General features: G+C 48.2%; 1 protein-coding gene across 1 annotated transcript; it reads right to left on the bottom strand.

Annotated features, from left to right (window-relative positions):
* Nucleotides 1–229: 229 nt before the first annotated feature.
* LOC310777411 (E3 ubiquitin-protein ligase TRIM39-like) lies at nucleotides 230–1,639 on the bottom strand (the record flags this gene model as incomplete). Its single annotated transcript, XM_083637741.1, has 1 exon — nucleotides 230–1,639. The coding sequence occupies one exon, from the start codon at nucleotides 1,637–1,639 to the stop codon at nucleotides 230–232; it is 1,410 nt and encodes a 469-aa protein (XP_083493867.1).
* Nucleotides 1,640–17,590: the final 15,951 nt, after the last annotated feature.

Here is a 17,590-nt window from a genome sequence, read left to right as displayed (position 1 = left end):
GGGATGCTTTCAAATCAATACGTAACTTGTTCCAAATGTGTGTTGCAAATACAGGAGTTACTTCGAATGCCATGCATTCTCACCCCTTTCTGTGATGTAATTACAGATTACCGCCACATGGCGGTGCTGCTGAATTACTTTAGCCCTATTATGAGACGGCTCAATGTGCAAGATCCCTGCAGCCTTCTCCCTTCCCCCCCTCTCTCTCTTTCTCTCTCTCTCTCTCTCTCTAACTGGGCTGTTCTGTCACAGAGACCTTCACTGGTATTACCTTCAGAGGAGTTCCATGAACCCCAGTGGTGAACAATGGAAACAGTCTGTCAGTGAAGGCGTGTGTGAAGGTGTGTATGTGTGTTTTAGTATCACGATCTGAGAATGACAGCTCTCCTCTGTTCCAGTCCAGTCTCACGTGGACCCTCTGGAGCTCATTCATGGTGAGATCAGTGTTTGGACCCGATGGGGAGATTGCTCTGTATTTACCATCATAGAACCATATTCCCCATAATCCAGACCATAGGCCTCTCTTCCTGTGGACAGAGTCTGCTAACACACCCAGTCCCCATAATGGACTGTCTCCAACCTCAACATCCCAGCTGTGAGTTCCTGAGTTAAAGCCCTCAGAGGCCAGGACTGATATATCTCTGTCAAACCTCTCTGGATTGTCAGGAAGCTGCTGTGTCTCTCCCCATCGCACACTGGTCAGATCTTCGGACAGATTGAATGCTGGATGGGCGGTGTTTGGGTCCAGAATCACAGGAGTGTAGGATACCATCTCCTTCATCTTGTCCCAGACTGTGAAGCTCAGGTTGCCCAGATGTTTGGCCTTGTCTATCAGAGCTCCTGAGACCAGCTGTGGATCCTCCAGCAGGGGGCGCTGGACTCTTTCCACTGTAGCCTTGTAGTTCTGCAGGACAGAGACATTGTCAGCTCCCAGCTCCTTCTCTATAGCTTTGACTGTGTCTGAAAGAGCTGCTATCTCTCTGTTCAGACCCTCAGTCTTCTCCTTCATCGTCTGACTCTTCTGCTCCTCTTCCTCCCTCAGTGCATTGATCCTGGCCTTCTCGTCCTCTTGTAGAAACCCTTGAAGGGACTGCTGAAGCTTCTTAAACTCCTCCTTAATCTGCTTCTCTGTATGTCGGGCTTGGACCTTAATGTGTGCTGCTGTTTGATCACAGTTTCCTTTAACTTCATTAAGCATCTTCAGTTTCTCCTTTAAAGTCTTCAGATATTCCTGGAGTTTATTCTTGTGATGCTGTGCAGCTCCATCAATGGATCTGATTGTGTGGTTGGTGTGTGTTTCTGAATCCAGACAGCGATGACACACAAACTGCTGATGGTCCAGACAGAAGAGCTTGAGTTTCTCAGAGTGCAAACTGCAGAGAGGCTCAGACTCTGCTGAAGCTCTCTGATCTCTCTCCAGTAAGAAGGCCTCACACATGTTCTTCAACACCAAGTTACATGGTGGTTTTCTCTGTGAAGATGTAGCCCTACAAACTGGACACTCACGCACGCGTTTCGTTGTCCACCATCTCTGCAGACAGGCTTTACAGAAGCTGTGGCTACATTTCAGGATGACAGGATCTTTAAAGATGTCACAGCAGACAGGACAGGTGAGATGCTCCTCTGATGTGGAAGGCATTTCCTCTCTGAGTGAAGCTGAAAACAAACCAGACAGAGATAAGATATGTTAACTCATTGAGTGCCAGCCACTTTTGGAGAACGGACGCTCCCAGTGCCAGAGTTTCAGAGCGTTTTCAGTGATTTCTCGAGGCCCACAGAATATTGTGTGATATTACTATGTAAACACCGAACACGCAAAAAGAACGATGAGACTCTCTTCTATCATCAGCAAAAACAGGTTTATTGATATCATTTTCCGTTCTTTAGTTATCAGCCGGAGAAGATAGCTTGATTTAACCAAAAACAGCCGTTTTTTTCTAGAAGCTGAGATAATGAGCCTTTTGTGAAATTAAACATTTCAAGCACATCACTGACTCTGAAGCTAATATTTTCTGATGTAGTCACACCTCAAAAATAATTTCCTTCAATAAAACAGTGAAGGCCAGGGAATTTTGTTTGGCAGAATAATATTTTTTAGCTGCAACCAGCAGCGCTGGCCCCTGCGTGCGCTGCTGGTTGCAGCTTCTTGGTGGTCTTGATTTGCTGCTGGTGGGCATCGGATATTCTGGCTTGCGTTTGCCAATCCTGTCCTGCTGTCTGGGTCTGTCTGGGTCAGTGTTGTGTGCTGCTCTGCGTGCCCCCCCCCCCCCCCCCCCTCAACTGCAAACCCCTCCTCCGTGGGAGTGTCTCTGGTGGCTTTCTGCTGCGTTTGCTGTGCACAGTGAAGGGTGCGCTACATCCAGCTTTTTTACAGCGTTCCGCGTGTGTTTGTCACCGGCTCCCATGCTTCCAGTTGAGAATAATAACAACTCCACGGCTGATCATGCGGATGGGCTGTCGCAGCGGACACGGAGGAGCTCAATTGTGGCAGCAGATTGGCTGCTGCAGGCACAGCTAACGTTATGCTTCATGCATATCGATGCATACGGATGCGATGCGATTTCCGTTTCCCCAACGACTTCTTCTCTGTTTTTTCCTCGCCTTTCTGTAATCTGGAGAGCACTGTCGCCACCGAAGGGTTCTGTAAAATAGGTTATACACATTCAACATGCCCCAAATATATATATATATTAGGCTTTGATCCACGTCCCACCGTCAAAAAAGGCAATTGACGACAATCGTCGTCATTGGCACTCTACGTTACTAAAGCAATTGACGACGATTGTCGTCATTGGCACTCAATGAGTTAAAGTCCCTGGAAACCAGAAATATTTTTTTTATTATTTAGCATTTTGAGTTCATCACATCACAGGAACCTATGTTAATAAGCCACCAGCCAAATTTGAACGATGATGAATGTCGCAAAGTATATAAATTTAGGTTTGACAGTCATGACAAAAGTCATGAGAATCAATTCGATTTTAGAGTGTATTTTCTCCCGCGGACTGTGTGGGCGTGTCCCATGTGTGTGCGTGCAGGACTGCAGGTCTCCTCCGAGAGAGAGAGAGAGAGAGAGCGAGAGAGAGAGGGAGGGAAACGGAGAGAGAGAGAGAAGGAAAGAGAGATGGAGTGTGTGTGTGTGTGTGTTCGCTCGTTGCTCAGCGCATACTGACAGAGAGGAGACTGCCGCTGCGAGTGCACAGCGCTACTGTGTGTGTGTGTGCGCGTGCGTGCGTGTGATTCGATTAAATCTTATGACGTGATAAGATCATTCATTTTAGCACCGCGCGCACCGCTCTCTTCAATGAGGAAGTGGAAATCCAGACCTTGTAGAAAAGTGGCGATTTTGGGGGTTTGGGTTGAAACTAATGTCTCCTACTTTCTGAGGCACACAATTACTCACATAAGACCCTAAATTGAATAGTTAGAAGGTTTTTGTGGGTTTTGGTTTCCAGGGACTTTAAATGATAAACAAAAGGTCTCCACTCCTCCTCAGAAAGGCATCTAACTCTGTGAAGGACAAAGTCTTGCCTAAAACATTATGAAGCTAACATCTCACTCATTTAAAAAAAGGGGAAGGATGAAGCTGATCCGGCCAGCTACAGACCTCTAGCGCTCCAGAATTTTGACAGAAAGGTAATCACTAAAACGCTGGCTACCCGGGTAAATAAACGTTTGTCATCCATTATTCATCCTGATCAGACAGAGTTCATCCTGAATAGGTTTTCTTTCTCTAATGTCAGACACCTCCTCAACACCATATGCGGATAACAGTAAGACCAGTGGTGCGGCAATTTTATCACTCGATGCACAGAAGGCATTCGATCAGGTTGAGTGGGCTTATATGTTGGAGTCACTGCACAGATTCGGATTTGGTGAATCATTTATATCCTGGGTTAAGCTTGTATACGCAAGTCCAGCATGCTCAGTTATAACCAATGGCGACAATTCAAGCAGGTTTCCATTACTTCGTTCGGTCCAGCAGGGTTGCCCTCTCTCGCCAGCCCTACGAGGCACGGTAGGAATGAGCACTGCCAGTTCAGCGTGCTCTGTTTCTAGTTATCATAGACAGGTAGTCCGGGTGCAGCAATAGATTCCCTGTCTATCAATCAGAGGGTCGCAGGTTCGAGCCCCCATGTTACGGGGGCGTGTCCTGGTCACTGCACTAGTACCTCCTCTGGTGGGTCGGGGGGCCTGTCCGCTGTGCCCTAGGGGGGGAACTTGGGGGGGCTTACCAGTGTTTAGGCATTATTACTGGGCTACCAATGTTAGGGCTCTGGGGCCCTATCTTCCGAAAGGCGCTATCCCCTAATAGCGCTTGTGCACCTGTTTGCGCGTGCCTTATAGCAGGGAAGATAGCATTCCGCCTTGCGCCGTCCGCCAGTGTTCTGCCGAGTTTTGCTCCCCCGCCCAGCAGCAAAAAAACAGCATCCCCACCTCACGGGAGCGTACTTGTCATGATTTATACAGAAACATTTAACTGTTTAAAAGTGATATAATTGTCTGTTAGACATGACCTCCCTGATTTCTAAGTTAAAACAGCCCCGAAATATGTTGGGGATGCAATTCTCGGCCGGGATGCGGAAAGGTTCACGGCACGTGTCGCAAGCGCAAATTAGAGCCGTGCCAAAATCATCTGCGCCCCAAAATGCCTGCGCAAATGGGATTTGGGCGGTCTTAACTACCAGAACTATTCACAGGCGTGGCCAGGCAAGGCTGGGCATTACGTCAATCAAAACCAATCAGATTCCCGTCTCGCAATGGCTGTTTGCGCGAGGCGTGCAATATGCTGTAATTCTCTCCATGCGTAATAGAGTGTACTCACTCATGCGAGGACAGAGAGAGCTTATTGACAGATCGTCTGTGGTGCCAACGACCCTCCGGGTGGTTATGAAGGTAAATAGCCTATGTCCATTGTCCAACAAGTTTTCTCAATTAATTTCCCTCTTTGCGATGTGATAAAAGTTTCTCAGTGAGTTATAGTTGATTGCCTCACTGAATTATCTGCCAATACCCAATTTTAGCAGCATCATTTGATGTCCTGGCATGTCAAGGCTGTGCGTAATGACAGATCCAAAAGGAATTATTTTTTGCACTGCGCTGCGCTGCACGGAGATTATGGTGCGCGACCCAGCGCAGAGAGGTATTTGCGCATAAGAGGTCCTTTTCAAAGCTTAGTGCAAAGTAATTGCGCGCTGCTGACGATAGCATAATGCCATCTATCACCACATTTTAGCGCTGAAACGCCTGCTTTGGCTTGTGGCAGCCAATGCCCAGTACAATTATCACAGGCATGCGCTTGTGTCCGCCCCTAATTTGCATTGCGCACGGCGTTAAACGGGCGCAAGCGCTAAATTAGCACATTTGGGAAGATAGGGCCTCTGATGTTTTGGCGACAAGGGATTCCTGGCAATTTAACTCACGGGGCCCGTTATTTTTGTTGTCACTCTAAACTTTGTTTCCTCTAATTATTTATTCAATTCAAATGTTACTCTTGAGCCAATAAGCTGAATTCAAGTTCACTTTGCTTATTGAGCCTATTTTGTTTTATCACTATATCACCCTTGACCGATTCTCATGAATCTTATATCATAAAAAATATATATATGTCTATATAGGCTATAGGCTACATATATGTGCACTGTCAGAGTAGCGACAGCGTTATTAACCACAGACCAGACTATAAAAAAATATATAAACACTGCCGTCTTTCATGCACGTGAAGTGAATCTGTCTGACCACAGACTGTAGAAAGAGATGCAGGATAGCCAAGCGAATGTGATTGGATGAACAACGTTTGATGCTAGCCTAGGCCAATCAGAGGCAGACATGGGTGGGTCATGCTTTCGCCATCCTGGGGGGAAGAAATATTGCGGCCCTCACATCAGAAGGAACAGGTAGGTCCATGGACCTGTATGCCTGAGCGATGGCTTCCACAATCCATTTGAAAAGTCCCTGTTTCGACAAGGCGGCGCCCTTCCTGGACCCGCCCAAGCAAACTAACAGGCAGAAGCCTTTGTAGTGACAGAAGCCCGCCGTCACCTCCAGATATTACTGAAGAGTCCTCACTGGCCACAGCTGTGCTGCTTCAGGCAACGTGCCCGACACATTACATACATTACATTACGTCATTCAGCAGACACTTTTATCCAAAGCAACAAACAATATCACATTCTGTCAACAGTAGAGAAAGCAACTATGCAACACAATCTATGACAGCTATGAGTTTTTGAAGGAATAGACTAGCACTTGTAGAAAGTAGTTTGAGAAGGAATAAGTCACATTAGTTGGATTTTTTTTTAGAAGAGAGAGAAAGATGTTAATTCAAGACGGGCGCAGGTGGAGCCTGAACATAGGCGGAGTTTGACTTTTATACTTGGGGGGGCCACCAGACAGGGCTGCAAGGAAGGGGGGGGGGGGACTTTGCCGGCCAGGGAAATGTTTTTGCTGTTTTTTTTTTGCAGTTTGAAACCAGATTTAGAGGAATTATTACTGTACAATAATTACAACAATTAGTCTCTGAATAATAAAGTAGTATTATAAGCTGCTACTACTACTACTACTACAACTAATAATAATAATAAAATAATAATTATTGTTATTGTTGTTTTATTATTATTGTTAGTGGTATTAAAGCAGCTACGAGCAAGATTTTCGATTGTTATTAAACAGTATAATTATAATATTGATGCATCACATCTTACCTATAATTTTAGCTGAGACCAAAGCCGTGTGAATCGGAGATTGCTCTCTTGATGATTATAGAGTCTGTGTCTGTCTACCGGCGGGCTGGATAAACCCGGAAGTGAAACGAAACGGTTTACAGCAGCTGCCTGCCTTCAACCGTTTCGCTCTGCCTAGCAACAGACCATAAACACAGAGAACGCCATGCAGGGGCTTGCTACTCTCGCGAACATCTCTCGTTATACTCTAAAAGTTTGTCTGGAAGTAATTTTGTTATTTTGTGGTTATGGCCGAAGTGGCTGCCGCAAACCGTTTCATTTCACTTCCTGATCTGCCCCGGCCGCAGACAGACTAATCGTCAAGACAACACTGGCCGATTCGGGAGGTACGGTGGTGCAGTGGTTAGCACTATCGCCTCACAGCTCGAAGGTCGTGGGTTCGATTCCCACCTGGGGACGAGGTGAACGCTGAAGGAATGCGTGCCCGTCCACACACACCGCATGTCCTCGAGTGCCCACCGCCCGGGTGGGGTCGGCAAAATGGCCTTTCTGTGTGGAGTTTGCATGTTCTCCCCGTGCCTCCCGGGGGTTTCCTTCATATAGGAACCCCCTTCACAAAAACATGCAACATCCTGGTTGCTAATGTGGTTCCTCCTCTGATCATTAAGGGCGCCTGTTCAGAGGGAGGGGAACTGGTTGGAATAGCGTGAACCTCCCACGTGCTATGTCCTACCGGTGAAGCTTCCTCTGGCAGGTGAAAAGAAGCGGCCTTGTGACTGCCCATGTCTCGGAGGAAGCATGGAGCCAGTCTCGGCTCTCCCAAGATCGGCAGAGGAGAGAGTAGCAACCAGGATTGAGATAAAATGAGCACTAATGGGGGATAAAAAATGGGATAAAAAATCGGGGGGGGGGGGGGGGAAAACACTGGCCGATTCACTCGGGGTTCAAGCGAGACTACTCGGCGTTGGTCTAGTCTACTATTAGAGATAAGATGTGATGCATCGATATTAAATTTAGACTGTTTAATAACAATCGAAAATCTTGCTCGTAGCTGCTTTAATAAGAGTAATTATTGTAATTATTGTTAAGTATAAGAATGGAAATATAAGAAATATTAGAATATGAGTAGAATTACAAAACATTAATACTCATTATTGTATGTTTAGTAATGTAATGATGTACACTACATTTACATTATATAGCGCTTCACTGTTGCTTTTGACCCAAAGACACTTTACAAACACACGATAAAGCAACTTTAATAAAGAGAGAAATTATTAAAATAGATAAGGGGGAGAGAGAAAAAAGATTATAGGTCAAAAGCAACAAAAGGTGGGTTTTGAAGGCTTTTTTGGGGGTGGGGAAGATGACATATGAGTATGAAAGACAAGGGCCTATCGTCGTACGGCGCTATCGTTTGCGCTGCGTTTGCACGCCTCTTATTGCTATCTTCCCAGTGTCTTAACCCAGCAAGCACGGACGGGCCGGGACGAATCGAGAGAGCCCCATCAGGGCCAGCTCAAGTCATATCATGACGAGTCAGATCTGGCCCAGATTATCACTGTATCACTATCCAACTAATTTCACTCACCACTGAAATATCCATGAGGATAACTAAATTGTTGCAATCAATCACGTATTTCTCAGCCTGGGCTATTTTTTTTTTTATCCAAAATCAGAGAGATCAGCACTTGCATGTAGACACTGGACAATCTGCGCTGATTAACAAACTGTTTATTCGTGGAAGTGGGACTACAAGGAGATGAATTGCAGGGGAATCCAATTGTCTCACTTGCATATCATGTTGCCAGATTGTTTTGAAAGAGAGAAAATACACTGCGAGGCGTAAACTATACATTTGAGTTGGGAGTTGCATGCTGTAGCATTGTGCGTTAATGTGTTTCGGGGTTCTGTTTACACAGATTGTAGACGGTTACACTGTGATGTGCGATCCACAAAGACTTGACGCCAACGTTTTAAATAAAAAACAAGTTCCAGATTAAGGTTTGAATTAAATTAGCTTTCGTTTTTATTAAAACTGTCCCGACTCCATACCGGTATAAAAAGAACAAGGGGTCCATGTTTTGAAACGGTAGGCTATATTACTCCAACGTACAGCGGAATCTTTCAGCAGTATTATATTATATTTTTTGAAAATGTAGCATAAATTGTTAATCTGGACATAATTATAGCTTTACATATAAATCTGCTGAATATACACTGTGTACATAGCAGAATAACTGAACATGCCCATTCATGGTAATGGTCATATTTCGACGTCAGCTTGACGTTCCCGCGTAGACATCTAAATCATCCCCAAACCAGCATGTGATTTGGCCATGTCCTGGACGTCACTGAAATACGTCATCACAACGTTACCATGACGTAATTTTGCTTGCTGGGAAGCTATCGTCTGCCTCCACCGTCCAGTTTTGCGCTGGGATGACACAGGTGTAGGCGTGGCCCAGGCGTGTCAGTGGGCCTCTAGCCTATCATGTGTCTCGCGCAAGTGTCATTTAGCGCTGTGGGGAAGATACCGTCGGTATGTGCCGAGCGCAAAGAGAGGTTTGGGCGTTGCCCGTTCCAAAATAGGCATTCCAGCGCAATGTGTTAGAAAAAGGGCCTTGGGTGCTCTCAATTTTAACACCAGCAAATAGCTGGTCTTAGCGCAAACAACCCCACTACGCCTGGCGTACGCCTGAGCGCAGACAGTATTCTCCGTGTAGTGCAGGAAATCCTTGCTTGGATACATTTACGCACGGCATGGATGTCACTCTCCTCGCGCCTGCACACACTCTTCTCTCCTCGGAATGCCATGTTGATTTTCGGGATTTTCATCAATTATCGAAAATCGATAATTGATGGAATCGATCCTGTGGCATTTTGATCGATTTTTTAATTAGGTATTTAAAAAAAATAAAAATAAATAAAAATTGGACTGGGTTTGGCTGGAATTCGTTCCTCCTCGCCCCACTCCATTGCACAGCCGACTAACGTGAGGTGGAGCTTCATATAGTCTCTAGTTTTCTGGCTGGGCACGGGCCTTTGTGCCAACAAAACTGTTTTAAACATGGGAAATTCACACCGGGGACAGCAGTGTTGGAGAGGAGACACATTGAAATAAAGAGTTAATTGAGGAGAACACGTTGTCTTTCGTATTTTCTGCCATAGGCATTCATTTAGTAAAAAAAAATATATATATATATATATATATATATATATACCGTATATTGAAAATTTTCTAAGTATTAATATGATCGATAATCGATAATTGATCGTTAATTTTCACCGATTATCGATTTTGGAAGATTTTCAAAATGAACATCCCTATTTTCAACTATAGCCTACATTGCAGAAAAAACACACCTTGATTTAAAAATGAGAATTCATTTGTCATGGTTTTATTAGGCTACATAATTCCCGACCATACAGGTTTGTGGTGTGAGGTAACAGTAGATTGCTTTTGAGAAAGTTGTGAAGATGTTGTGCCAAGCTGCCTCTGCCCACCCTGGCCGGCCCAAAGCACCCAGGGCACCGACCCGTAGTGTCCGTCCGGCCAGTACAGTAACCTCTTTCCCTGCAATTGCACGCATGCAAGACCAGCTTCTCCACAGCGCGGATGGCGTGACCGCAGTCGGCTTAACCAGAGTGGACAATTCTGACACAGGCTATTGAAATAGGCTAGAAGTAAAATCTCACACATTCCTACCCTATTAAAGAAACAAATATCTTTAGATGTGTAGGCCTATGTTATAGCCGATATGAACGTATGGACATCACTGCGTAATTGCGCGGCAGCCTTCTCTCTCTTCCCTCTCTCGTTCTCTCTCTCCCCGCCCTCTCTCTCTCGCTCTGTCTCTGTCTCTCTCTCTCTCACCCTCTCTCTTTTCTCTCTCTCTTTCTCTGCTTGCTCTCAGCAAGAAAGAAGCTGGTGACGTGATGGCGATGACGCTGTGGCTTTTAAGGGGAGTGATCTCACCTTGTGAATCCGATTCCTTTATGGGCATAAACACGCCTATGGACGTTTGCGCTGAGATGACGTGAAGCGCAGCGGGCCGACACGCCCACAATTAGGGCTTTGCGCCGGGCCCGGCGCCACGAGGGGGCACCAGGGGGCTTTGCACCCTCCGTTTAATTTTCTGCCCCCTCACTTTATTATTATTCTTTTTTTTTAGAATAGTTAATCTATAAAGGCCACTTAGGCAATGTTTGTACCTGACATGTTTCGGCTGCTGTTTCTGCAGTCTTCATCAAATTTGATCAGTTTAAGTTGATGTAGGCTACCCCCTATAAACATAGCTCTGTTGTTTCAGAATTGGCAGTGAAGCGCTATTTCCTGTGCTTTGGTGCCAGAGATGTAGCTATTTATTAAATTTGAACCTCACTGCATGTTGTAGTGATCATGACGTGATTAAAACACACACACACACACACACACACACACACACACACACACACACACACACACACACACACACAGAGAAATCAGCTGCACCCAAGCACACAGCATGCCATGAGCAGAGACGGAGACAACGCATCTGATCACTTTATTTCTTTAATTTAATGAACCTGGCACTGACTGGCTATTATTTTGTTGTATATTTTTGTTGATTTTTGCAGCAATTGTTTATTCTATGACTTTTCATAGACATATATGTTCAGAGTGCTCCAGACAGATCCCGCATTTCACGTTATGCAAAGCTCAGCTCTATTAATGCCTTAATCAGCTGCTGTGAAATAAATGTTTTATTTGATTTTGAATAGTAGTCTTTCTTGTGTTGTTATTGTGCTTTTCAGAGGTTATTATGGTTAAAAACTCCAGAAATAGGCATAGCGGGTATGTAACCTATGTTTTACGATATAAAAATATCAGCCCCCTCCCCAGTTATAACCCCTAAGTAATTTCATCCTGGCGCCGGCCCTGCTTTGCGCGGCGCTATTCCAGGCCAAAATGGGCGCTAATGCAAAATTACCGCTGTTGGAAAGATAGAGCCCAAAGAGTTTTGGCCTGTCAGTGGCCCCCTGTCACAGCTTTAGCAAAGAGATACCTGTGATGCTTGTCAAAGTGGATATCATTTTTTTTATCATATTCAGCCAGACATTGACAATGACATGACATGACATTTTCTTTTTACTGGGTTCTGGCCTCCCTGGACCCCCATTAACTCCGCCCATGAGCCTGAAAAGGTGTTTTTAGTCATCGCCGAAAGATGGGCAGTGATTCGGCCATCCTTCCCGAAGAGGGGAGCTTGTTCCAGCATTGTGGCCGCAGGGACGAGAAGAGTCACGATCGGGATGAGCGACTTTTGAGCCCACGAGGCTGCAAGGGTGGAGGAGTTTGGACCCCTGGCCGGGGTGTATGCCGCTAGCTCAATGCCCTGATTGGCAAAAGCAGGGCACAGCATCTTGGATAAAAAGGAGGGTTTGGGCCAGAGAACCACTCCTGACCCATCGGGTCTCCAGCGCATACAGACCAGGCCTGTGTGCTGAGACGAGGGTCAACAACAGCGCAGTGTTAACTGACAGCCATTTCAGATCCACCTGTCCAAGAGCCGTGAACGGGGGCTGGCAGAAGCCCTCAAGCACCTCAGCAGCAAGTCCGATGAAGGGAACCTCTTTATCTGCTGTTCCCACAGAGCCCCCCTCAGGAAATGGTCCACGATGTTCAGCGCAGCAAAGGTTCAGTGACCTTCCCCAACATGCTGAGCCGATATCACGGCTACATAAACCCTAATGGTGGCGGCCGCTCAGCCAGCATCCAGTAGGGACTATAGAAACAACATTGTCATTGGGCAAAGACTACCAGTTAGGATCTGTGTTCCAGGCTTCACACCACTCGCTTAAGAGTTTCCATTCATTGGCATATGCCTGTCTGGTGAAGGACGACCTGGCATTCAGGACGATCCGCACCACCGCTGAGTCATACATACAGCTTCATGCGCTCTGGTCATGGATACCTAACTGCGACAGTAGGTCTTGCCTCCTCGGGAAAGCCCACAGCTCCCTATTGAGGAGTCTGAGTAGCACAGGAACCCAGAGTGCTCTGGGCCAGTACAGCAGCATGCTGTGGCCGTCCCTCTGGACCCTGCATAGCATCGGCCAGCACATGTTGCCCCAGCGGCCCTGTGAACCACAGACAGCAATGAGTGGAGGCCTCTGATGCGAAGAGGTTGACAACCCTGGTGACTTACGTAGCAGACTGCTGAGGTGCTGTCTCACCTAACAAGGACACATTTGCCCCAAAGGGATACCCCGAAGCCCTGTGTGAGAGGCAAGCCAGGAAAATGGCGCAGAGTTTGAGTACATTTATGTGCTCCTGTCACCATTGTGCACTCCAGAGCCCCCTCGCCACCATGTGGCGCCAAACCACCACCCTCCATGGTCACCTTTCTCTCCAAGAGGTGATTGCCCCTAAGGGGGCACTCTCGAGCAGATATTGCCAGCTCCTCCATTGACTGTGGCTGAGGGAGCACCGTCTGGACACAGGAACCATCCTGTGACTCTGCCGGCAGGGGTCCAGGCACAGGCCGTGCAGGAGGCCCAGCGGGACCACCGTTGATGCCACCGCCAGTATGGGTCCAGCCTAACTGAAAATATGTGCATTTCAAGGTTGATCGAGGGGAACCAGGCGTCCTGCCCGATCGCCCTCAGGACGTCCATGGTACCCAACATGCGGAATGGTAACACCTTCACAAACTGGTTTAGCCCCCCCCCCATCCAGTATGGGCCTCATCCCGTCACCTTTTCTGGGGACTAGAAGGTACATGGAGTAAACCCCACCTTGCTGTGTCCGCTGATCCAAGGTCCCCCAGGAAGGTGGCTAATTTTTAGAGGGAGGCCTGCCCATGAAGGGTGGAGCCCCTACTCAGATTGGCAAAGTGTCACCTGAAGTCTGCCACATGGACGCTGTGCTCCAGCGCCTGCTGGACTGCCGGTCCAGACCCCCCTCCTGGTATCACAGGGAGATGAAGGAGGGTCCTCCTGCAGTTCTCTGATAACCTAGTCTTTTAAATTGACAAAATCTTTATGTGGACCATGGCACATGGCACATGTCACATGTCACATCATGTGGACCATGGCACAATTCAAACGGGATCAAAAATGTATAGTCTCTCGCCGTTCACCACATTCACATTGTTTTAATACCTTGGTACACATGGTAAGCAGTGTTGGTGGTCGTTACCATTGACTGTAAATATATGGACATAATGAGCGTGACGGCAAAATGAAGCCTTGAAGCTCGCGCTAACTGGTAATGTTTGATTGGATGAATGGATTTTCCTGGAGCATTGTGGGATATCTGTTCAAATCTGGAGCGGCGAAGGGGCGTGAGTCGGGGGAGTGTCTGAATTGCTCTCCGAAAAATGTTACCGCCATCTTGTTGTCCGCTTATGCTGCTGTATGCTATGCTGCTGCTGCTCTGGACCATGGATCTAGCTCTGGACGACTGGTTACTTGCTAGCGTTCTTGCTCAGCTGTTGCTACAGTCTATGCTAGCTCTTGCTACACTACTGTACTACTAGGGATGCAGGGGTCAACCGGTTTGACTATTAACCGTGATTTAAAACGTCACGGTTATATAACCGCAGAGGCTCCGCTACACCGAGTGTTTTGTTTCACAACAGTCCGTCAGGTTAAACTCCCGTGCGGCGCAGACAGCGCTGGAAGGAGAGGAACCTGTCTCTCTCACTTCGTTTCCGCACGGACTATTTAGCGGAAGCACCAAACACAGGCAGCTGCATGTCTCCCAGTAGTAGCCAGTCTGTAGCCTAGCCATGGACACCAGCCCAACATAAATGTTGCAATACATGTCCCGCAAGGTTTCTGAGATTAGGGGAAAGTCTGAGCTGGTGTTATGTTAAACCAAACGTGGGGAGGAGGCAGCGGATTTGTTTAGCGTTAACACACAGTCAATGGCGTTAACGTTAGCTGTTAGCTGGCCGTGGCCTAGCGTACATAGTTCAACAGGCAGCGGTCCTCAACTCGTTGTGACAAAACATCCCCGCATTTAAAGCACTTCATACTCCCAGAGCTGGCGTAAACCATAGAGAACCTCATGCTTTACCTGAAAAGAAACGTCCAGGGTTTGTGTCTTAACTCCAAAAGCAACCCGCTGACGTTACATGTAGGCCTAAGCTAATATGAAGCTAACGTAGCTAGCTGCTTGGCAGTCATGATCTGACTGAGACCAATAATAAGGAAAACAAATGCGTACATTTACATAAAAAACACCAGTCAACATCACAGTGTCGTTTCTTTAATCTAGAGGGAGCATTTTTCACTAAAAAGTGAAACAACACATGATGGCTTATAGTGAGGCTTTCCATGCCTGCCCCATCACTCAATAGAACTGACCTCAATGCAAAATTCAGACGGCCCATTTAGTTAGTCTAAATTACTATGCCTTTTGTGTTTTATCTGCAGACTAAGCAGCTATAGGCTTTCGCTTCTATAAAAGCCTTTATTTTTTGTATTGAATATTGAGTGATACACTTTACTAAAACAATTATATTATATCAGAAGTGTTGTTTGTTTTGGGTTCACAATAGTGAATTTTTCCGCCGCGAAAACTGCCGCACTTAATATTGTTTGGCCCGCGACTCCTTATATTTTTCTGTATGCGGCCCACAACCAAAAAAGTTTGGCCACCCCTGATCTAGTGTGATAAGCGATCCTTGGAAAGGGGCCCACCCTGGGCCTTCTGCCCAAAGCAGACCAACAACTGGTCTGTAGTGCGTGATGAACGCGTCCTGGCCACATAGGCCGAGAGCGCCCTTACAGGGCACAGCATGTGCAAGCGTCTCTCCTCACCCGAACTGAGCGGCGGGGGACAGAATGCTGATAAGTCTATGACCATAGACCTATAGCCGGCATTAATACTCTTGGGTTGGTAAGCCGGGTTAGGTCGCAACATAACCCTGCGCCCATCATCCCCAAAAACCATACAGGCCTGCTGCACCGAGTGGGCAATCAGGTCACCAACTCTCTTTCCTGACGACAAGGCCAGCAGCAGCGCGGTATTTAAGGACAGAACCTTTAAATCGGCGGAGTCCAAGGGCTCAAACGGATGACCCGTTAGCCCGTCCAGCACCGTAACCAGGTCCCATTTGGGAAAAACGCCCGCGACGGCGGCCGCCGTTTACGCGCCCCCGTCATGAAGCGCAAGACCAAGGGCACGCCCCCACGGGGCTCCCTTCAATTCCCATGTGGCAAGCAGAAATTGCGGCTACGTACACCTTAAGCGACTGCAGGGACTGACCCGCGTCAAGCAGGCTCTGAAGGAAACAGAGAACTGGTCGCACACTGCAGTTCACTGGATGCACACCCTTACTTGTGCACCAACGCGAAAAGACCAGCGACTTGTACGTGTACTGAGTGCGGGTCGAAGCAGCCCTAGCACTCTGAATAGTGCATACCACATTATCGGGCAAGCCCTGGGCTAGCAACTGGTCCCGTTCAGGAGCAGGACCGCAAACCATGTCTGCCTAGGCCAGAACGGGGCCACTAGAACAAGCCGGAGGCGTTGTTCCTTCACCCTGTCCAACACCTGACGGATCAGGGGGATTGGTGGAAACGCATAGAGCCCCTTCCGTAGCCACACGTTCGCTAGTGCGTCGTGTCCCAACGGGGGGCTGTTTTCCTGGATCGAGAACCACAATGGGCAGTGCGTCGCGCGCCGCGATGCGAAGAGATCGACGTGGGCACGACCAAACCTGGCCCAAATTTGTTCCACCACCTGGGGGTGGAGGCACAACTCCGTATGACGGGGATAGCCTCGAGACAGCAGGTCGGCGCCGTAATTCAGCCGTCCCGGCAGATAAACCGCCGAGACTGACAGGAGACGGGGATACGCCCACAGATGAATCCCCGCCACTAACTGGTTCAGCGCCTTTGACCGCACACCGCCCTGTTTGTTCAGGTGGGCGATCGCCGCCGTATTGTCCGAGCAAATCAGCACATGGTTTCCATGTGTGAGCCGCTGGAAGTGTTACCTCCGCAGGCTGGGGGGACTGCGGAGGCAACGTTCTCCTTCTAGTCCGACCGCACGCGGACTTGTCCGGCAGTGCGGTCCCCCGGAGAGCTCCCAACCAACAATGGGCCCACGGCACCATTGATGGCGGGCTTGTCCTGAAACAGAGCCAGGCGAATCGCCTTCAGCTCTAGCACGTTTATGTGGCGAAGCTCCTGAGCCTCCCACCGGCCGTTCGCCGAAAAATGCCCGGAAATCGCACCCCATCCCCAGAGGGAGGCGTCGGTGCGAATCACCATCCTGAGCAGGACAGGGCCCAACAGAGTACCTCTCGAGAGGTAACGGGGGTCCGCCCATATGGCCAGCGCCTGCCGGGCCTGACCTGTCAGAGGAACCCTGCGATGACGGTCCCCGGCCGGGTCCAGGCGAAGCCTGAGGAACCAGATTTGGACTATGGGCGCATGTGTAGCCTCCCCAGTGGGAGCACATGCAGTGCTGAGGCCATTAGGCCCAACATCACTGTGCACTGATGCACTGACACTGAGGGCACAGACCTAACGTCCTTGGCTTGCTGTCCGCACTGTGCGAGCCTGTCGCTCTGGCGAAAGGCTCGCAGGGAGTCTAGCTTGAGCCCCGGGAAGGTCGCCGCCTGCGCTGGGACGAGGCAACTCTTCTGCCAGTTCACCAAAAACCCTAAGGTTTGCCGGTGATCGATCACCACCTTGGTATGTTCCGTGGCACAGACCCTTGAGTCGGCCAACTCTATGAGAGCGTCGTCGCGATATAGGAAGACGCGGATCCCCCTCGCGCGGAGGGGAGCCAAGGCTGTCTCCACGCACATTGCTCTTTTGAAGGTTCGCGGGCTTAAGACATGCCGGATGGCAAGACACAGAACTCGTAAGCCTTCCCCAGGAAGGAGAACCTCAGGTATTTCCTG

The sequence above is a fragment of the Poromitra crassiceps genome, assembly GCF_964638095.1.
Source record: "Poromitra crassiceps genome assembly, chromosome: 5".
NCBI lineage: Eukaryota > Metazoa > Chordata > Actinopteri > Beryciformes > Melamphaidae > Poromitra > Poromitra crassiceps.
Note: the sequence above shows the minus strand (reverse complement) of the source record. Positions and strands in the feature narration are given on the sequence as shown.